This window comes from Odontesthes bonariensis, chromosome 10 (assembly GCF_027942865.1).
Source record: "Odontesthes bonariensis isolate fOdoBon6 chromosome 10, fOdoBon6.hap1, whole genome shotgun sequence".
NCBI lineage: Eukaryota > Metazoa > Chordata > Actinopteri > Atheriniformes > Atherinopsidae > Odontesthes > Odontesthes bonariensis.
Genome location: NC_134515.1, coordinates 20624456 through 20646270, shown reverse-complemented (window position 1 = coordinate 20646270; position 21815 = coordinate 20624456). Strand labels below are relative to the sequence as shown.

The following is a 21815-nucleotide window of genomic DNA, read 5'->3' as shown; positions in this document are numbered from 1 at the left end:
GTTCTTGCATCTCAGCAACATATTCTGCATTATTTCTCTGGAAATGTGTTGCAACAAGACAGGCTTTGAACACAGCGGTGAAATGTTCTTACCTCTTGCCTGTAAAGGAAAAATAAAACTAATTTAAAAGACAGTAAAGACAAGAGAAGCTCAAACAGTATTTGCTTTGTAAATATGGCTCTGGGTGAGTAAATGATCTATAATAGAAACACAAAGCCTAATCACTCACACTTGCTCAGGCATCCTGCTGATGAGATTTCCCTGGAGGGGAGACAGGAAAGATTAGAAACACACTCAGTTGGCAGTGTTTGTCTTTCAGCTTTTGTAGGACCAGATCATCTGTCTGCACTCCTGATACTTTAATGTGGAGCAGAGACAAAAGCATTCAAACAGGCTGGACACGTGCCGGCTAAGGTCCACTTGCTGGTTAATTCTCTAGTGACAACAGACAGTAAAATCATACTTTATGTTACTTCATGAATGACAAGCAACATTTATATCATACACAGTACGACGATTAAAAAGCCTCTTTAGAAAGAAACTTTGTTTGATATGTTGAAGTAAAATCCTGAAATCAAAAGAGATGCTGCTGGGGGAGAATTTGTGGAAAAATCTTAAAAAAAACATGATTTGTAATACCTGAACACCATATGTGGAGCAAGAATAGATAACAAGGCAGAAAGCTCAAATAAGTAAAAGCATGCTGACTTGAATGCATTAAAGATAATCGGATAAAACCAAAAACAAATGATCACTTCTTTATATATAAGAAATGTTCATAGTTCAAAATGGTTAGACAAATGAATAGAAATATATTGTTGTGAAAGCCAAAACATGAGTAAACTGTTTAAATTATGAATATAATAATATTATACAATAATATAATACAATAAAGATAAATGGACAAAGTAAGCTAAATTTGATTTGTCAGAGGAGCAATCGATGTTTAATGATATACCATATGTTGGAAATTATTGGGTGTCACAACAGGGGTATCAGAGTTTATTCTCCTGGAAAACAACTTTGGTAACCAGTGAATCAATCTTTAATCCATCTTTATGTCCAGTTTTAAGGTAAAACAAGCTTTTTGACTGCACTGCTGGTTTGCATCCTGTGGTTAACAGGACAAAAAATTTTTTGTGAACCAAAAAAAAGGAAAAAATACCAAAAGTAGCGGGTTTCTGTTAGGAATGTCTTATATTTATACATTTTTTATAAATTTAATTAAAACTGGAACACAATAAACAAGTGGCCTCATTTGTCTCGTCAGCTTGTCTACATACTCTTGTTTTCACTACAATCTTCACCTTATCTTGGCCCTCTTCTCCCTCAGTCCAATGCACTTCTGCCCTTTATCAATCAAAGATTTGCAGCCTACCCTCCCTATGTCTCACCTTATCTCACCCTCTCTGTTTATGTTCTACTCCCTTTCGGTTCACGTTGTGAATGACGCTACACAACACCTCCTACAATGTTGTAACAAGCCGTTCCAGCAGATTTGGAAAATTCCAGAATGAAAGCCACCCCTCATCCACTTCTTAAATCCCTCATCTCCATCCTTCTCCCCAGGATTATCTCTGAGAGAGGAATTTAGAGTGGCCTGTCACCCCAAATAGACTGTGGATAACTGATAGACAGCTGTGGAGGGTATCTGCGCTCTGGGGTGCACAGGCTGGATCAGGGTATTTACCATCAGTAACTCACGAGTGCTTATGAGCGACTATAGTGCTGCCAACTTGGCAATGCAAAAGGAAAAAACAAACAAAAAACAGTGTAAGGCGCTTTGGAAAGTACCTCACAATTGAACAGAGCAGCTTCAGATTCAAATTAAAACCCCTTGTTCAAATTAATCAAAATTTGCCCCTTGCAGACTTTTGTGATAGGAAATTAGTTTCATAACAAATATACTTGACATGTACTTAACAGAATATATTTTCACTTCAAAAGTGGAACCAACACTACCCACAAATCACGATTGCAATGTACAATGATGACAGAACCAGATGTTTCAAAAAACAATGGCACCAGGTCAATGCATGCACTGTAATTGTCTTCAAATTTAAAGTTGCACGCTTAATGTTATACCTAAAAATCTTTGCAGACTGCAACATGACGGTACCTTACCAGGTCTGAGAGGGAGACGGAGGAGCGACCACGACAGAGGCAGAATGGACAATCAGTGATGATACCCTACGAATTAGTGTCCCTCTATTTAACTGCACCACCCATTGTCTGTCTTAGTGGAGGCTATTCTTAGTCATGCCCATCTCTCCAACTGCATAATCTTGCTCTGACCATTTGTCTGTCACAGATTTATGTAGCAAAACTAGGGGCAAGCAGTTTGAACCTGGAGTTTTAGCCTTGCACATCATGGGAGAATGATAGCAGCTCAAATAATGAACCAGGAAAGAGCTCATGTGTTAAATATTAATTGGATTTAATTAAATGGTATTTATTACATACATATTCATGCATAATCATAACAACCATGTCATTTTCAATACCCTAACCATTTTGGTTTTAATACATAATACAAGTAGTTTGTTCTTTGTCAAATGAGTTAAGGGTTTCTGCTGCCTCGGAGAGGCTATGGTTTTAGGACCGCAGTATCATGACCCTCATTTCAAGTATATAAATGAGAGAAAACTACAAAAAATAATGCAGACATTATCTATATATGTATATGTATATATGAACACCCATTAGATTGCACAATTAAGGACATAATATTCAATTCATTTGGATATGGAAAGGACAAAATATCTTGAATGTAATTAAGAATGTGGATTACTTTTATTTAAAGAATCATGGATACATGATAAATCAAATCAAACAAGATTTTAACAGATCGTTTATATTTCCATTCTCTACAGAAGAAAAAGCTAAACTGGAATCATACTCAAGTATTATATTAGAAGCTGAGCAGGCCAGTCTTATTATCCAGTGTGGGAACAGGTACTGCCTCTATAATGTATGGCAGCAAAATGATGTTTATGGTAGCAACTTCTGTAAAAAATCTCAAACGTTTGCTGCTTCTCGCATCATCTTCATCCTCCTCTCTTTTTCTCTCCCTTGGCACAGAGGTAGAGGAGAGGCCGACTCTATTTCTACCTTCTCTGTTTCACTGTTAGTGTCGGTGCTAGAGGCGGTAGTGGAGGGTGGATGGCAGCCACTGAATTTTTTGCTGCTACCTGGGTCATCATCTTCTTTGTCCTCCCTTTGCCTCTCGGATCCCCTGCACTCTGAGCTAGAGGGGGACACTAACACTGGGGTTTCATTCTCACTTCTACACAAGCTTCTACACAGTTTTCTAAATGAATTAACAATATGTATGTGCAGTGGTCCCTGGAGAAGTGGGAATGCTCTTAACCTCTGGAGATTTTTATTTGAACAACCTATTCAGCAAAACATACCCACTTGGTGTTATAAACAGTGACATGTAAGAGTACTTTGCCATATTTAGTTGATCATAAAAAGGGCCACAAATCTTTGCATATTGTCACATGCCTTCTGATGTTAGGGATGACGTTAGAGAGTCAGGATCAGTACAAAATAAATGCTCTAAATCCCATGCATGAATGTAACCAACCCCTTCAAATAAAGGCTACTAGTATTAGCCAGTGAAAAGCAGAGACAGTCAGGTCATGACTTTATAAATAAAACTGATTTGCCACACAGTATTGCACATGGTGGTCATAATAAGAGGGGATTTAGAAGTAGGTACACTCTATGAAGACTGAAAAATAAGTGGGTACACTCCATAAACCTGTACATATCCTGCACTACATCACTGTGTATGATAATATGAATAATAACTGTAGTTATTATTGTGCAATCATTTTTTTCTGAGACACCTTTAAAGTTAAATCATGTGTTCTTTATGAGTTTTTATCAAAAAAAATGTAAAGTTCTTCCATCTGCCTTCAAAGTGGGCCCCGTCTCCTCCCTTCGTTGTATCTAAAAAGATGCAAATGTAAGTAACAATTTTTAGATTTGTATCATTGATTTATATTACCAAAGTACAATGTTCTTAAGACTTGTTGGCTGTAGAGTGGCCAAAGATCCTCCTTTCTTTCCGGCGTTGGTTTAGACCTGTCTGAGTTTTTTTAAGTGAGACAGCATTTACTTTTTTTAGGAGAGGACAAAACTATTGGAACCACATAACTAATCTCTAACAAGGTGTTTCTATAAAAGCCTGAAAGGAACCGAAGTTGTATTTAATTGAAATATCAAAACCTGGCTAAAAATGTAGCCTTACATTTACATTATTTTACACACCCATATTAGCCTGGCTGACGTGTCCACATCTCGATGAGATGGTGAATGAAATCACGCGCAAAGCAGCATGGGAATTCCCAGGCTACACCCATATGAGACATGATGGTAATACAAGTATGGGTGAACACAGAGGTTCTCTCCATTTAACAGGGGAGACAGACCTCTAGTGGTTTAACACTCACACAGCAGCTCCATCTTGTCAAAAACCCCAAAGAAGTGTGCATGGCTCTTATAACCTTTTTTAAGTTTTTCAGTCTGTCACTGACTAACATCTTAGTCAACAACAGCTCTTATCCATTTTTTTTCTATGGGCACTGATAAACTGATCAAATGACTGCTCTACTAACAATAAAAGTGCTGTGAACATAAGGAAAACATTTGGAGTCCAGCTCTGACAAGCGTTCATTCAACTGTAGCTTCTAAGATCGGGTTTAATGAAAGTGCACGTCCACATGTGTTTTTATCTGCTGAGAAGAGCAGAAGCCCTGGACAGAGGTTACAATGTTTAGACAAAGCATTCCACGCAGGAATGTGAGTATATACAGACAAACTGAATTTTGAAGCCATGTGGCAAATATGGCACATATATTTGCACCTTCACAGCTGCCATTCATGAAGTTGTGTGTGTATTTACACCTGCCTCTGCAGTCACACTACACACACACGCACACACATTGTAAATAGATCCATCGGTGGGTGTCTTCCCACTCCTTGAACTGCTTCTGGTCCCTTGCTGACTCATGCGGTGTGGCTTGCATTGGGGTTTTCCACAGAAACGAGAGACATCGCAACACAGCCGGCCCTTTATCCCCGACGAGTACACAAGCACACACACACATCTCAAACACAAACTGCTATACTCTTGAAAAACAGACACACACGGGCAGAAAAACACTCTTAAATGAACAATGTAAGCTATGTCTTGGTAACAGGAGTCTGCTGATGCTTCGGCCGTGCTGAATCTCGTGTTGGGTGTGCTCTTATAGGTGAACATGTGTGGGTGGATGTTTGTGTGCACATGCCTCAGGCCCACAGCGCTTCTCATTAGTCCTCCACCCAGTTCACAACAAAAGGTGTCCTGACTCTGGCAGATATGCATTCGCCACGGTGCCCGTGTGTGTGTTTATGCAGCTGGGGTGCGTGCATTTTCCAGAGGCTACAACAGCAAGGTTGCAGCACAACCGGAAACAGACGAGCATTGACATTAATGGTGTGGACCTAAAATGAATTGGAGCTGAGAGTTTAATGCTAACAGACACGAGGCATATGTGCCAATGTACAGGATGGAAGGAAGCTATATTCAAATATAGAAAATATGGTGAAAGATTCTCCAAAAAAATGTATTTATTTATTTTACAATTGTAATACTGTACATGGTTTCAGACAATACACTGACTGCAATGTGCAATGAATACTAACAAAATACTTCTTCTTCATATTCAACTTGACAGACGCACAGATCTGTTCAGTCTGTAACAGAAGTTCTCAAAGCAAGGGATTTAATCGAAATCATGACTAAATTACCTTTGTTACAGCATTAAAAAAGAATGTCTTAAGCAGAGAATAGTTTTGAAATACCAAGGCACAAAGTGTATGTGTATTCAAGCTCAACACTTTCTGTCCATAAAATATCTTTCTTTTCCTGCAGGAGCCTGCGCAGTGACCTCAGGAAATGAAGTCAGAACAATAAAAAGCTGTAATCCGTAGCAAAATCCCATGCTTTGTGAGACAGCATGTTCATCAGGGAAGGCAAAGGGATTTCCCTTGATTCTTTTTCTCAGTACTTTGATCCATATTCACTGATGGCTTTTCCATACATCCCATGATGCTGTGCAGCACAGAAGCAAGCCCATGGTTGTGATGACCTTTATCTCTCCCCTGACCGACTCACACCCAGGGAGCAGGAAAGCTGAAGAGAGAGGAGAATATTTTTACATTTTCAGCAGCTAATTGATATTTTCAACACTGAGGCAGCTGATGATGTTCTACGAAATGCAGTGACTTATTTTACACTGTTGCCACGGCTACTAAGTTAATTTGAGCACTTGACTTTTGCAGCTCTCTTAAGGAAGCATCGCTGTGGATTCCTGAGCTGTGAGCTCATAGTTCAGACTTTCACACTCGGTTCATTTCAGATTTCAATCATCAGTTTCAGCAAACAACTCTGTTGTGGTAGGATGGATGAAAAGCTGAAAAAAAGGCACGAAACTCTTAGATCTCACAACACCAAATGCCTGAACTGTTTTCATTAAATAGAGAAGAGAGTCTGTGTGTGTGTTTGTCTGAATGTGTGTGTGAGAGTTTAAAAATAATCCCCTGCCTGATGAGGGAGAGGCAGGCAGATGTTATTTTGGAGGCTCATATTGCATCGTAATTATGTCCTCGAGTGAGAGGGGTTTGTGTCCTGAGAGGACTGAGGTGCAGTGAAGGCAGACTGTAAGGAAACACTGGCATGACTGTAATTCAGTGGAACACTTAACATTGAAGTGGTACTTGTGATTTACTTTCGGCATAGGTTTAACTCCAGTGATTCCCACACATGTGTCATCTCATCCCCAAATGATTGGATGTTTTTAGTTAGTCACTGCACCAGCTTTTTCCAGTGATAGCACCATTTCACCCAGAGAGGAGATTAACTGATGTGTCATCTGCTGCAGTGTGTGGCCACTTTCATTTGATGGAAGACATTCTGGATTAAAGTTTTTTGAAAAGGCAGTCATTAAAGATAATTCGTTAAAGCTCGTGCTCTATAGGTGTTGTGCTGATTCATTTGGTCAACTGACAGTTTCACTGATAGAGTCTTGTAGGAACAAAGTGAAATAAAGCTTTTAAACCAGGAGTGGGTGTGGTGCCTCACTGTCACAAACCAAATTTAAGTTGACATTTGAAGAAGACAGCGAGTTAAAGACCTCTCAGAAAACTGACCTTCGAGTCAGAGCTCCTCATCCTCCCCGGCGCTGCCCAGATGTGTCGTGGACAGGTGCCGGTTCCTCCCAGTCTGCACGGCCTGCAGGTTCTTATAGCGCACCAGCGCCAAGGCAATCTCTGCGTTCCACGCCGTGCCGTCCTGCGAGCATCGAAAGTCGATCTCCATGCCTGTAGCCATGACCACAGTGAAGTACACCAGCCCTCGTTTGTACTCCACGCAGTCCACTGTGGCCATGCGCTCGAAGCGGAGCTCCTTGGCTTTGGAGCTCCACGCCGAACCTGGAGCATCACCGCCGCCGACGCCGCCTTTGCAGTTGTGCAAGCGCAGCCCCTCCTCAGTGAGCGTACAGCGCTTCTTCTTCCACAGCTGGAGAAGCCCGCTGCTGCGCTTCTCCAGCACCCCGTCCCTCATCACTTTGATTGGGAAAGACATGGCCAGGCTGAGCCGCGGTCCTCAGAATGAGTCTCAAACCAAAAAGACAGTTGTCTTCAGCAGTGATGAATCCATTAAGTACGCCTTTGTAGCTATGTATCGTGTCCTATTCGAGCTAAGACATTTATGAAAACAACCTTTTGAAAAATATAGACAGATTGCAAGTCCAACCTATTGGTTATGACAGCACACCATACAGGTTGGAAGGCTGGTCTGGCTGGATATGTTTGGACATGCCCGGCTCCTCTGTGGACCTTCTTTCTTCAAGAAGCAGCCCGCCTCCTCTGCTGTGACGACAGAGGAGATCCGGGCTGCATATGGAATTCCTTGCCTGAGTATGCCTCGTGTGTGTTAGTATCTCTGCCTGTGTGTGCGTGAGAGAGAGAGACAGACTACAGTCTGCGTTGGGTTGACGCGTCATCAGTAACGCACCTTTTACTGGTCGCAGCGCACCTTTCGTGAAAATACCTGAAACACCGAAACTCCTGATGTGAATGTGAAGCAGCGAAAGATAGTTGATCAAATTTAAAACTTAAAACCACAATTTTTTTTTAGGACATGTTGCTTATTCTTGTCTCTTTGAAAGCTGGAATGCGAGTGGGAGGCTTAAAGTTTGGACAAAGAGTTCAAGTGTTGCAGCGTTGGACGTTTGTGAGAGAGAAACAAAGCAGCCTACAGGAGAAAATGTTTTTGTTGAGCAGAAAATGGGTGCAAGGAAGGACTGATATATCATTTTACATATTTCATAATCCCGCTCATTCCCATAAACAAATGTGTCAAAAATACTTAGCCTGCTCGTGATAAACTTCAAATCTTACACAGTTTGCTCACGCTTTTGCTTCTTGAACTTTTAAGAGATAAAGTTGAAGCTCGTGGTTAATTCTTTCTGACAGTTAAACTTTGTGGCTGGAGTGAAGGTTGTTCCCCCAATTCTACACCATGCCGAAGCCATCTCATGTGATAACGGCAGTGGGAGGTGTGTCACTGCAATATTATGGGAGGAATGGCATGTACACATGTCATGTCTTTAAACTCGCTCAACCAACCGAGCTACTTCCCTTCCCTATTCACTGAATAAATGACACTGAAAAACATTTTTTTTTCACATTTTATTCATTATCATCAAGTCATGCTATAAACAAGAGATATTTACTGTATTACATATAGTGTATTATCTTGAGATACCATGATTACATTTGCAGAACAAAGCAACAACTTCAGAATAATGTCAATGTTGAAATTTATTTAAGTCAAGAGTGGAGTACGAGTAGTTTTATGCATCAGCAATACGTTTATCAGCATTCGTGGTCTATGACATTATTTTTCTGGCGTGTTTTCTTGCCGACTGTACAGGATACAGGTTTGTGTGAAGGATATGTGTGTCCGGGTAACTGTAGCAACATGCCCTCTGCAGAATGGAGAGAGAAGTACAGTCATCTGGAGACCTGGCACTGTGGTTTCTACTGGGTGTGCGCCAACGCCCCGGCTCCAAGTCCGTACCCAAATCCTTTGGGGCCAAAGTGTTTGCCATAGCACCCTGTTGAAAACAAAGGTAATATGTCATCGAGCTCCACGCTTTACCGTCAATGCCATATCACTGACTGACTGATTTGCTAACTAAGCCTTGGTTAGCCCCATTTTGACCATTTTTTTTAGCTTTCCTTTGGAAGGGGGGTCTGTAGTGTCAGGAGCAGGCCTTGAGTTTATGCTCCAGGATGACTGTAAAATAATGAAGTAGATTTCTTCTTATAATTCATACAGGGAATAATATGTGAACGATTCATTGAGCAAGGTCCTGTTTTTTGAGCGAACAAACATGCAAATGTAGACAGGCCTTTCCTTTGACGTCAACGCATTGGAGGATAGGTTATTAACGCTGAACCAACACAAACTACGCTAACTAGCCTGTGTACGTGCAGGCCACGTGTTGATACATCTGCTCAAAGAGTTTATAGATACTGTCCAATGATGCTGTAGATGTTAGTTATACAATTTGCACCATGATCAAAATAAGTTTCACAAAAATAAAACTGCGTGCTTCAGATTAAAAAACATTTAAACATTAAACATGTATTTGAATTCAGTTAAATCCACCCATAGCAAGGCCGTTTTTGTATAGAGGCACACAAATAGATGCACTCTTAGAGTAAAATGGCACAATGAATAATAGTTATGTATAAGTAAATAATAATAATAATGATAATAATAATAATATGAGTAAAACATTTCAGTAATTTAGCTCTTATTTCTATGATACAGACATATAGAATGCAGTGGTGAACACATATGGGGCAGTGGGGCTCAGTGTCTTGCCTGAGGACACTTGGGTTGGGAATTTAACTGCTGACCTTCTGCAACAGCCTCAACCTCTGAGCTTTAGCCTCCTAATATTCACAATGAAGGAACCCTATTAACCCTAAAATGCTATTTTTGCCTTTTATGGGTGTATACTCAAAGCTATTTGTTAGTGTTAGTGGGCCCTCTGCTGAAATATTGTGTTTATTACAAGTCATTGTGACACTCACAGGGTGGTGACTAAAAAAAACACCTTGCTGGTGGCATTAGTGTGAACGCCCCCAACTTTTTTTAAATTATGTTTTTTTTTATTTATTTCACAGCGCTCAGGCGTCTTTGCAGAAAAGATCCTGATCAGACATACTGAGGGAAACGTGAGGATTTATAGAATAGAATAGAAAAATACTTTATTCATCCCCCAATGGGGGAAATTCAAATTAGTCAAGTAGCTCAAAAAAAATTATAAATATTTGCAATGATGATTTTATGACTGGGGTTCTTATCTGGGCTCTTATTGGGCTGTATCAGGGAGTCCTGAAAGGCTGATTTTCTTTTCATCTATCAATTCTTCATAGACACTGAAAAATAGGCCTGTTAACCTACGGTTAATTTAGAATTACCGATCAAAGTAACATGCTTGGTTTTGGACTGTGGGTGAAAGCCGGAGAGTTCTCAGAGAGAATCGGGGACCTTCTTGCTGCGCATGAAACTTTTACTTTTTGCATAAAAAAAACTTTACCTTTTTAACCAGGATGTAGACTTTTTCTAAGCACTGTTAGACTGATATCCAGTCATTTCCCCCCAAAGTTTGATTTGTGCAGTCTAGCCTTTTCAGTCATGAAGCGCACCATTAAGATGCATCACTTTTGTCATCTGCCTTTCAGACCCGTGCAGCTGCCTTGGGCCGGAAAGAATAAGCATGGAATAAGCCTGCCAAGCTTTTTGGCGGTAAGGCATTAACATTTGAAACAGGTCTGGACTCAAAAGTGCTGTTGGACAGCTCTAAGATGAGCTTGACCTTGCAAATGTTAGCTATTCTCAAACCAACCAAATTAAGAAAATATATCTTATATAATTGAAAAGCTTTCCCATCTACAGTGTTATATTCCCACAACATTAGTCATAAAATTGCTTCATAAATAGTGTTTGTATTTACTTAGTCCAACATTAAGCCTGACTGCTACATATATTTCGTACCAGTGTTTTGTGCTTGTGCTGAATAATCTCTGTGTTTCCACAGAGAAGTGGTACCTTTGCAGTAGATTTCTCCATCCTTGTCAGCTAGTGTGGTCGACTCAAGGCTCTTCCCACACGTGGCACAGGTGAAGCATCCAGTCTTATGCCAGGCCTGTGAGTACACGGACGGTTGATTTTATTTATTTATTTTTTTGAAGGGCAGTTTTTGACATGAACATGCGTATACATGTGAGGTTTTCTTACATTCCCAGCTCCGATCACCTTCTCAGCAGCGTAGACAGCCTTGCCACAGCGGGGACACTTGTCTGACCCTCCAAACTTCTGAGCCAGCTTGGAGGGGTTTGAGTTGGTGGTCGGACGATGTGGAGCGGGTCTGATAGGGAAAGAGGTCACACATTTGAACGGAAGGTCGAAAAGACATTAAGAAATATGCGTGGTTGTGGGTTACTGACGTTTCATGCGTAATACCCAGGGACTCTCCTTTATCCATGCTCAGGGTCCCCGCTCCCTGGCCATAACCGTAGCCTTTCGGTCCATGTTTCTTGCCATAGCATGCCTTGCAGTAGATTTCATCCATATGAACGGCAACAGTTGTGCTGTCCAAGTTCTTCCCACACACCACTGCACAAACACATTGCGTTTGCACACACACACGCACACACACATATTATTGCTTTGCATATTTTGTGTTAATGTTGTTGAACTCATCCATGTGTTTAGATAGGCTTCAAAATGTTTCCTTTTATGGCACAGTTCTATTGAAGAAACATGTTCTCATCAAAATTCCAGCGCAGGAATGTTTGATTACAAAGCAGGAACACAAATATGTCCTCTCAGAACTCCATGTACCCACACTTTTTCTTTTTTTTTTTGTCTCATTACGGCACACTGGATTTTGTTCGTCACTGGAGATGTATGCCTGCTAAATTGTTCCTAACCAATCAGTTTGCTTTTAAAAATCTGAAGTTCAAAAGAGTGCAATGCCAAAAGCCAGTGGGATCGCCCCTTCATTTGTTCATTCTCTTTTAAAAGACAAGCGTACCTCAGAAGTAAGAAGATGGAACTAGGAATCAAATATTTGTACCTTTGAGGCACAAAACAGGAAAAAAAAACTGCTGTCTTCAGCTTTGCTGCTCTTTTGCCCTTGCCAACAAATGCTCGTCAGCAGTAATAAATTCTTTTAACCGTACATAGAAATAAGCTTAAATGGCTCTAAAGGAACGTTAGTTTTATTAGATTAGGAATTGTAGAGGAAATATTTTATGTGCTCTCCATATAAGGCTTGTTTAGCATGTTTGTGACCATGATAGCAATTTTCATAATTTCAGTGACTCAGCCAAAAGGACTATCACAGGAAACATCAAATAGTTTACTCACTGCACAGGAAGCAGGACCTGTGGAAGCTCCGCCCGTCACAGAGAACCTCCTCGGCAAAGTAAACCGTCTTCGAACAGCGGCCGCACTTGTTTCCTCCTCCTAAAGGCATCCTTTAGCAACGCATACAAGATGAGCTCAGATATAAACACACACTGTAACTAGTCTGATGTCTATGACTTTAGTCAACTTTTTATTTTGTCCAGATCTTAACTGTCCATGAATGAAAATCTGTAAAGATTTAACCACATTCAGTTGTCAACTACATTTCAAAGAGAAGGATTTCTTGAAAAGCTGAAAGGCTTTTGATTCATGATGATCATTTTCATTGAAGTAGAGAAAAATAGATGGACAAGTGGACTGATAAATTCCTTTAGATTCAGATTCAGCTTCATTTGTGTCCTTGTACGGGCAATTAGTGTTGCAGCAAGTAAAAAAGACATAAAAAATAAAAGACATACGATTAAAAGTCTGAGAGGGAGGGATAATACAGTGTGCTGAAACAACATCAGTAGCAGTCCATACAGAGTAGAGAAATGCCATCAATCATCAATTTCTGCCAACATCAATAACACCACATGGAGACATGAAACAAAAAACAATATCAACCAATCAGGTACAACTCCTCCTACCCTGTCCTGAATTCAAAAGGGAAATGGCTGGAGGGACGAAGGAGTGCTTGTTCCTGTTACTTTTTATACGAGGAAGTCTGAGCCGGGGGCCAGAATGTAAAGGATGGGAGTTGTCAGATGGAATGGCTTAAGCCTTCCTGATTATCTGTCTCTTGAACAGATCCGTAAGTGTGCACTATTCAACTCCCAGAATCGTATTACTTGTCTTTATCACTCTGCTCAGTGCATTTTTTTGACCTCGTGTTGAGGTTGCCAAACCAGCAGAGGCGAGAAAGAGTCAGCACAGATTCAACATGTGATCTATAGAATAAGATCATCAGGGACTTATCAATCTGAAACTTGTAGTTTTCTCAGACAAGACGGTCGTTGCTGGCCCTTTTTTTTTGCAGGTTCTCTGAATGGCAGTTGAAATTTAACTTATTATCCAGAATAGTCCCAAGATATTTGTAATTTTCGACGATGTCTACTGTCTGGCCTTTTGATTACTGTTTTTTTGATTGGTGTTATGGGGCTTTTGTCCAAAATCAATGCACATGTCCTTAGTTTTCTGTACATTTAATTGGAGAAAAGCATGTCGAACCAGTACAAATTCATTGACCACAGGACCATGGGCATATTCATCATCATGTAAGAGACTTATTACAGAATTGTCAGCAAATTTTAAAATGCATCTATTCTCATTGCCGACTGCGGCAATCGTCGGTGTACAGAATATAGAGGAGAGGGGAGAGGATGCAGCCTTGGGGAGACACAGTGGATAATGTCATCAGACACCATCACGCAAAAATAGTTACAGAGTGTTTATGTAAGAAACTGACTTAAATATCCAGATTTGGTCGTCTGTAATTCTGGCTTCATCAAGGCTGTAATTTCCTTCCTGCCAGTTCACTGTGGCTTCTGTGAAGGTTCAGCAAGCCAGCACTGAGAAAATGATATCATTCCTTCTTATGTTAAAGGGCAAGATGAAGATGAAAGTTGCTCTCTTGGAAAACTGGATTCCATCAGTGTGGAAATAATTTGAAAGTGTGGCTTTGTGAGGAGTTTTAAAGCTGTTGGGACGTGAAAGACCCTGGCAACCTGCCTGTCTCTGCCCAAAGTGTTTCCCAGCACGACCCTCCCTGTCCAGTCTCGCGTATCCACTTCCACATTCCTGACCCTCCCGTAAACCCTCCCACCTCCGTAAACCCTCCCACCTCCCTGTTCGTGGCTCTCACCTCCTCCTCCCTCCTGTCTTTCTCACTTTTCATCCCTTTACTGAACTTTATGTTCCTCTGAGGTGTATATTTTGTTTTTTTTGGCTTGACCAAAGCCCAGTAAGAGGCAGCCACTGCACCGAGGCCAGCTTTATTGCTCTTGTCGGTGCAGAGAGCAGAGCTCTCAGGACGGAGTATGCGAGTGTTAGCCCATTTCCTATCACCCCTGGACACAGTTCCTGTTTTCTACAGCAAGTCATTACAGCATGTGGTCTTTTTGACACACTCGCCGATAAACTGTCTCTGTTTGAAATGAAAACACAAGACCTCCAAATTAACAGCTGTTAATAAGAAATAAGCTCATAGTGTGGTGTTAAATCACAGCTAAAAATGAAGTAGTAGTGGTTAGTGTCTACATGTGGCTGTTCCACTAGAGTTGGCAGTGACTCAAACGTTGTGGGTGTAAGTAAAGGCCAGACAGGAATGGAAATAATTGTCTGTGAGAAAGAAGTCATTTGGCATTCGTTGAAGTATTTCTAAAATGCAATGCAAGACCTTAACGTGTCAATTTCTCAGGCTATTATTCTATTACATTGTTTTGAATGGTATTATTTTCACACTTTTAAAAAGTGCTTTGAGGGGAAGGTAAAAAAAAAAGAAAAAAAAAAGGCAGTTTTATTATTGATCTTTGCTTTAATCTCTAGAGTCTCTTGCTGCGGACTCTAATTTTTAGTAACGCATTTTGAGATTGAAACAGCAACTCACGATCGGCTTAGCCACAGAAGTTTGAACTGAGAAGAATTCAGGATGTGAAACATGGAAAGTAAAAGGTCTTAATTCACCGCCACACAGACACCAGCCAGCATTTATGGGATTGCTGTCATGTAAAGGACTGTAATTTGCGTCACTTACAGTCATGGAACCGCAATGATTGCCAGTAAAGGCAGATATGTCAGGAATGTTTTTGGCACCGGGCAGTGTCACAAAAATTTCGTTTTCAAGCTTTCCACCAGCCCAGCTTGGAAAAACTGACTTCAGTGGGTAAGCCTGAAGCCTATTTGCCTTTTTAAAGCAATTTTGGAAGCCAGACAATCAGCGAGGAACAAAAAAGAAGAGGCTGAAAGCTTGGACATGAACTGATGACGACTCGAGTTCACAGCTTCAGGACCAAGTATGCAAATAAGGTGAAGAATCTGGAAGATATTTGCACTGACGAATTCTGCTGAAATGACAGTTTATCTCACTGAGGCGTTAATACTATAGTAGTAAAATGTGGATGCTATACATAAATAATCTCACTGAGTGTTACATTATTCGTAGAATCTTCTTGAAGAGTAATACTGGTCCATGTTGATTGCTGTGGCTCCGCAAGTTTAGACATGTGGGAGCACAGACGGTTGTAGAAGAAAGATTTGACAAAGCCAAGCGAGGGAGGTGAGGAGTGTAAACTCCTACAAATCAGGAAGTTTTTTAATGAACCGGAGGTGACTACATGGGACTTCTGAATGATCACAGCAGAGACTTAAACTAAGTCATTTTGAGCTGTTTCGTAGTCTGATGTACATTGCTATTTAACAGTCCACTGTAAGATGAGTTTGCTTCTAAAGATCTGAGAAATTGGCATTCTGGTGATGTGACTTCCATTCCCATCATGCATCAGCAGACTAGCATAAACAGAGAGAAGCAGGAAGCTGAAATATTAACTTACCTGCAGTTTGTAGTTGCTGTCGTTCAGCGATTGTGGACAGGGTGAAGTTTGGCTCTCAGACTGGAGCAGCTTCAGTGCAGCACCAGGGTGTGTTCAGGAAACCAGCAAACCAAAGTTAGATAGAAGGATAGTGCAACTGTTGGAGGGAAACAAAGGTCCTACAAGTTGAATCACTTAATACTAATTGTTCCAGTACCAGAAATGAGCAGAGTGTTGGTATGTGCCTCTTTGCTCTTGCGCAGCTCCAGATGTGCTGAAAGGGAGGAGCCTCTGTTGTTGCGGCTTCAATGTGCAAACTTATTGCCTGTTGAGGAAGAAGGCATTTTCTGACTGACTCAACAAGTGAGAGAGACACAGTGAGTGAAGAGGGGTGGGGTCATGGGGGTGAATAAGCAGCGAACTTGAATTGAAAAGTTGTGCATTGTCTTTCACTTCAGAGATAATATATTCTATACCTATGAAGAGTTTTTTTTCTTTGAATTAAGAATAAACTGTGATATCCTTCAGATTGCTGTAAGCGGCAGAGGGAGTAGGTTAAAGTGAGCAGACACGGCTGTCCAGCTCACTGCTGATGTGCAGATTTCAGATTATGTTTATTTGATTGTTTGCTTCGTCTTAACATTCAGTCTGGTCAGAGGTTAACCTTTGATATTCAATTAATTTGAATCACCGAATGAGAAGTTGGCTTTTTTCCCCCCTCTTACACAACAAGATGCAATTTCAAAGCAATTCCAGCTTTATTGCCATAAAATTGACTGACATTTAGACACAAGCTGTTAAAGGTCGCTCAGATATGCTTAATGGATGAGAAGGAATTAATAGAAATAAACCGGAGGAACTTTCTAATGCATGGAGAAAGCAGGGAGGATGATCAGTTCAACTCTTCCATGATACACCTCTGCTCCCATCGTGTGGCCGTTTGGAGTATTGAATGCCAGTACAAACAAATCGTGAATCTTTTGACTGTTCTAAATGTATGCTCACTTTACAGTAGTAACACATTTTTAACAGTTAGTTTCGATGTACAGCTGAAATTCAATCATTCAGTCTTTTTAATGTGATTAAAAAAATAATAGCATTATGAAACAATGTGGATAGAAATATGTGCATAACTGCAGTAAAGGATATGTACGGTAAAACTTAGACAAAATGAAACAGGAAAATATGTAAAAAATGGTTGTTTGAAAATAGAAAAATGGGAAGAAAATGATTTACAGACTATTGTTATTATTAATAACATATTAACCAACCACAAGCATTTTTACCAAGCGGTGTGCTTCCACTGAGTCTCCCATTGCAAAGCCAAAGTAGAACCCCTCTGACATTACAGCATGCAAGAGCAGTTTTTTCAGATAGCCATTTCCTGTTTGTGGCATTTGGAGCTGGCAGATTGTTTGACAGGCACAGCTGATTGATGGAGCCAAATTCCTCCGTTTCATCTTCTCCATCAAGCTGGAATAAAAGGCAATGAAACAAAGTTGGACTCCTGCAGGGTGCGTAGAATACAGTAGATTGATTTCAGCTTCATAAGTCAGGTCATCACATGACAGATGTGTGCGTGTGTGTTGACCTCAGTTAAATTTAGCACCGTTTTCAGTGTCACAGATTGAGGTCGAGGTCAGGGTAGTCGTGCTGTGTCACAACATTAAAAAAAATAGAAATAAAATAATTAAATAATGGCTGTAAGAAGAATTACTCAATTATAGATTGAGTGTTAAGATTTTTAGACTTTTCTTTTTAATACCCAGACCAGAAAATAAACATTTTTTAATTCATTTTGTTACTATTCTGCTCTCCAGATTAAAAGAAGTAATTACATGATTGATCATTATTTATTACAAACAACACACAGGCGATGAACTTTTAATTGCAACATTTGATCCACAGCAAATAAACAGCAATAAACTGCTAAAAACGGCAATTAGCAGAGGTCATTTCCAGAATGATCTGCAGTTCTTAACAAATACAGGCTCACAGTGAACCAATATAGTTCGCCGTTAAGCATTTACAGAATTGAGACAAAACAGACTTTTTATGAAAAAAAACAAAGCATTTTATATAAGCCGTACGCTCCTGTAAATAGGAATATAATCAAAAGATATAGTCTCAGTAAATAAATGATGAATGAATTCTACATTTAGGAACTGAATGGAAATCCGATGATGTTTTTGGTCAGATTTCTGAAGAAATATAGAAAATTCGACAGAGTTCACAAACTCTCAAGCACTGCTTTATTTGCTAGTGCTTGGAAGATGAATCAGCCAGGCGGCAGCTGTTAGATTACAGGTTTCTGATTAAATTTGTGTGTTAAAAACAAATTTTATAAAATATTATCTAAGCAATTTATTTATGTTTTGTGTCAATAAAGAGATTCTGACCAACTTAAATTTCAAAAATCAATATTTTTCTCTGAGAGTCTTGGAATCTTTTTACCATTCAAACTGTGATGGTGCTGGCGTTCAAATGACAAAACTTTGGATCATTACATGAATAAATGTTGATATTTTAATTTACGTTCGACCGTGTCCCTCGGGGACTCTTGTGGGGGGTGCTCCGGGAGTATGGAGTGCCGGACCCCTTGATATGGGCTGTTTGGTCTCTGTATGACCGGTGTCAGAGTTTGGTCCGTATTGCCGGCAGTAAGTCGGACATGTTTCCTGTGAGGGTTGGACTCCGTCAGGGCTGCCCTTTGTCACCGATTCTGTTCATAATTTTTATGGACAGAATTTCTAGGCGCAGCCAGGGCGTTGAGGTGGTCCGGTTTGGCGACCTCAGAATCGGGTCTCTGCTTTTTGCGGACGATGTGGTTCTGTTGGCGTCGTCGGGCCGTGACCTTCAGCTCTCACTGGAGCGGTTCGCAGCCGAGAGTGAAGCGGCTGGGATGAGAATCAGCACCTCCAAATCTGAGACCATGGTCCTCGGCCGGAAAAGGGTGGAATGCTCTCTCCGGGTCGGGAATGAGATCCATCCCCAAGTGGAGGAGTTCAAGTATCTCAGGGTCTTGTTCACGAGTGGGGGACGAATGGAGCAGGAGATTGACAGGCGGATCGGTGCGGTGTCTGCAGTGATGCGGGCTCTGCACCGGCCCGTCGTGGTGAAAAAGGAGCTGAGCCAGAAGGCGAAGCTCTCGATTTACCGGTCAATCTATGTTCCTACCCTCACCTATGGTCACGAGCTGTGGGTACACTCTTAACCCGAACTAGTTGAGTTTACTAGAAAATCGCGTGGAAACCCGTTGCCTTATCCCGTTTAAGTTTTTACAAAACATGAAACTAAACCTTTTAAGTTGTATTGGCATAGATAACTTAGACATATTCAAGTTTACATTAGTAACCTTTACTCAAAACCATTAGTTCACATAACTTATCTCTTTTCTGAGGTCTAGCCAACCATTTTAGGTCAAATGCACATAAATATATATAAAAGCATTTCTTAACATCATTTGTTGATATAAGTAATGTATTGTCTTCAAATTTTAATTAATGACTTATACTGTTTTGATTTAGAGTTTGTATATACCATTCTAGTAATTGTAGAGGTGGAGGCAAGAAAAGGCTTAGTCCAGACTTCCTCCTGCAGTAAGCACTTTTATCTTGACAGACAATTCACAGGAAAAATAGTGAATTTCAACCAACCCACATGTATTCGAACAAGTGGTTGTAACTTTCTATCTCACCACTTTCAGTCATGGTGCAGATTTAGTTAAAATGCAACACGAACAAAAACCTTGTACTACACCGTGACTGCGTACAGAACATAAACATAAAACACATACAAACTCTACCACAGCACTAAATACAGCACATAAACGGGGAACAGAGAGCACCCATAATGCAATGCGGCAACACACCCAAAGCACGCCACAATATATTGTTTAAAAAGAAATTTGTATGGGAAGGAAGAAATTAAAAAATACTTTTAAATTGTTCAAGTTATTTTATTTCAGAAAACATTGAAATTAACAAATAAAAATTAACACAAATAATTCACTGCAGCAATAATGAATTAAGACTGGTGCAGTCCTAAGCTAACCTTTAGCAAACGTTTAGCAACCAGACCGATCTTAATAATTGCTTTACACACTCTTCTGTCTACTTAGTGTCGTTAAAACTACTTTAAAACATCCACAGTTTATTTTTAAATACACAATTCAGTTTTCTCCAAAAATCGAGCTGGTCACGCTCTCACACAGGACAGGTCTTGACTCTCAGTTGAACTTCAAATAGGCTCCGCCCCTCCCTCACAGAACGTAACTTTATATGTAATCTCTGCTTAACATGATCATTGCAGTGTATATTTTCACATTTCTAATCCAAAGAACTAATTTGATTTAGTTATTACATAGATTTTTACAAAACATAATAGAATAAGTAATGAACACTAAAACGTTTAATTGAAAACAAATTCCGGGTTTACAGTGTAGTGACCGAAAGAACGAGATCGCGAATACAAGTGGCCGAAATGAGTTTCCTCCGCAGGGTGTCTGGGCTCTCCCTTAGAGATAGGGTGAGAAGCTCGGTCATCCGGGAGGGGCTCGGAGTAGAACCGCTGCTCCTCCGCACCGAGAGGAGTCAGTTGAGGTGGCTCGGGCATCTGGTGAGAATGCCTCCTGGATGCCTCCCCGGTGAGGTGTTCCAGGCCCGTCCCACTGGATGGGGGCCCCGGGGAAGACCCAGGACACATTGGAGAGACCATGTCTCTCGGCTGGCCTGGGAATGCCTCGGGGTCCCCCCAGAAGAGCTGGAGGAAGTGGCCGGGGACAGGGACGTCTGGGTTTCTCTGCTTAAGCTGCTGCCCCCGCGACCCGACCCCCGGACCAGCGGAAGATAATGGATGGATGGATGGATGGATGGATGGATTTTAATTTTTTTTTACACGTCCTGATAAAATACATCATAATGTGGTTTAATGTTACAATATTCACATCATTTACCAAATAGATTACCGTAACATAAGCAGGTCAGGGTCATCTTAGTACCGTTAATTTGCCTTATGGCTGTGTGATTTCCAGCTTTTTCATTGTCAAATGGTACGCTGCTGTTTAAGATGAGGCATGCTGGCCCCATCTAGTGGTAAGAGTGCTGTCACAGACTGTGAACTGTAGAGAAAAACTCAGGGTACAGATAACTGACAGATCACTGTGGTAATATTGTTTACCATTATAAAGAGAACTAGGGACTTCCTCTTAACTCAAATTACCTGCTGTTCCTGTTTGCCTTCGTGTGTTCTTGCTTTAACAAGACTGTGCTGATCTCAGCCAAGCTTCACATCTGAGGCCTAATTTTCCAGACAGTCACCATGTTGGAGTTGCCCCCCCTCCACCCTTCCATATGCCCCTCAGGGTGACAGTGACACAAGTGTCCCATTGTCAAAACAGCGTCTGTCAGGGTCTGTCTCTTGGGGGGGGGTCTGCCTTGGGGGACATCTGAAGATTAGCTATGACATTAAACCCCCCCTCCCCTAAACACACGCACATAAACACACACTCACTGCACACTGCTACCCATAATCCTGTGCTACAAGTCACTTCCCGTTTTCATGAGCTCTGAGACAAAGCAACAGATCATGTGAGAGTGTGTTTTTGCTTGTGGGTGCCTTTGGAGTGTTGCAGGAGTTTCACACTTTTTAATCATGCGTTGAGAAACTGAGAAAAACAGGAGCGTCCCTGATGTTGATGTGAAGATTTGGAGGTGAGCAACTAAGTCATTTTGTACAGTATGACCAGCATATAGTATGGGGAAAAAGAGACAAGAGGTTATGTGTACAGCTGGCATGTT

General features: G+C 40.8%; 3 protein-coding genes across 10 annotated transcripts in view; 1 reads left to right on the top strand and 2 right to left on the bottom strand.

Annotated features, from left to right (window-relative positions):
* Positions 1-5615: 5615 nt before the first annotated feature.
* Positions 5616-7994, bottom strand: phlda3 (pleckstrin homology-like domain, family A, member 3). Its single transcript, XM_075475685.1, has 2 exons — positions 7204-7994; positions 5616-6187 (listed from the first exon to the last, which is right to left on the bottom strand). Exon 1 carries the CDS (start codon positions 7637-7639, stop codon positions 7211-7213), a length of 429 nt encoding a protein of 142 aa, XP_075331800.1. The 5' UTR covers positions 7640-7994; the 3' UTR covers positions 5616-6187; positions 7204-7210.
* Positions 7995-8747: 753 nt separating this feature from the next.
* LOC142390929 (cysteine and glycine-rich protein 1-like) lies at positions 8748-16338 on the bottom strand. Its single transcript, XM_075476820.1, has 6 exons — positions 16039-16338; positions 12509-12618; positions 11584-11752; positions 11375-11504; positions 11186-11282; positions 8748-9176 (listed from the first exon to the last, which is right to left on the bottom strand). Exons 2-6 carry the CDS (start codon positions 12615-12617, stop codon positions 9100-9102), a joined length of 582 nt encoding a protein of 193 aa, XP_075332935.1. The 5' UTR covers position 12618; positions 16039-16338; the 3' UTR covers positions 8748-9099.
* Positions 16339-21635: 5297 nt separating this feature from the next.
* nav1a (neuron navigator 1a) overlaps positions 21636-21815 on the top strand; it is an 87837-nt gene continuing 87657 nt past the window's right edge. For all 8 annotated transcript variants that reach the window (XM_075476817.1, XM_075476816.1, XM_075476815.1 and 5 more), the window contains exon 1: positions 21636-21728. The gene's annotated coding sequence lies outside the window, so the exon portion shown is untranslated. The remainder of the gene's footprint in view (positions 21729-21815) is intronic.

Excerpts from the sequence above, each read along its gene's own strand:
- phlda3 (XM_075475685.1), bottom strand. The coding sequence starts at position 7,639 with ATGTCTTTCCCAATCAAAGTGATGAGGGACGGGGTGCTGGAGAAGCGC.
- LOC142390929 (XM_075476820.1), bottom strand. The coding sequence starts at position 12,617 with ATGCCTTTAGGAGGAGGAAACAAGTGCGGCCGCTGTTCGAAGACGGTT. Across the intron at positions 11,283-11,374 it reads AGGTGATCGGAGCTGGGAAT|GCCTGGCATAAGACTGGATG; the intron begins GTAAGAAAACCT and ends GTGTACTCACAG. Across the intron at positions 9,177-11,185 it reads TGGAGAAATCTACTGCAAAG|GGTGCTATGGCAAACACTTT; the intron begins GTACCACTTCTC and ends TGTTTTCAACAG.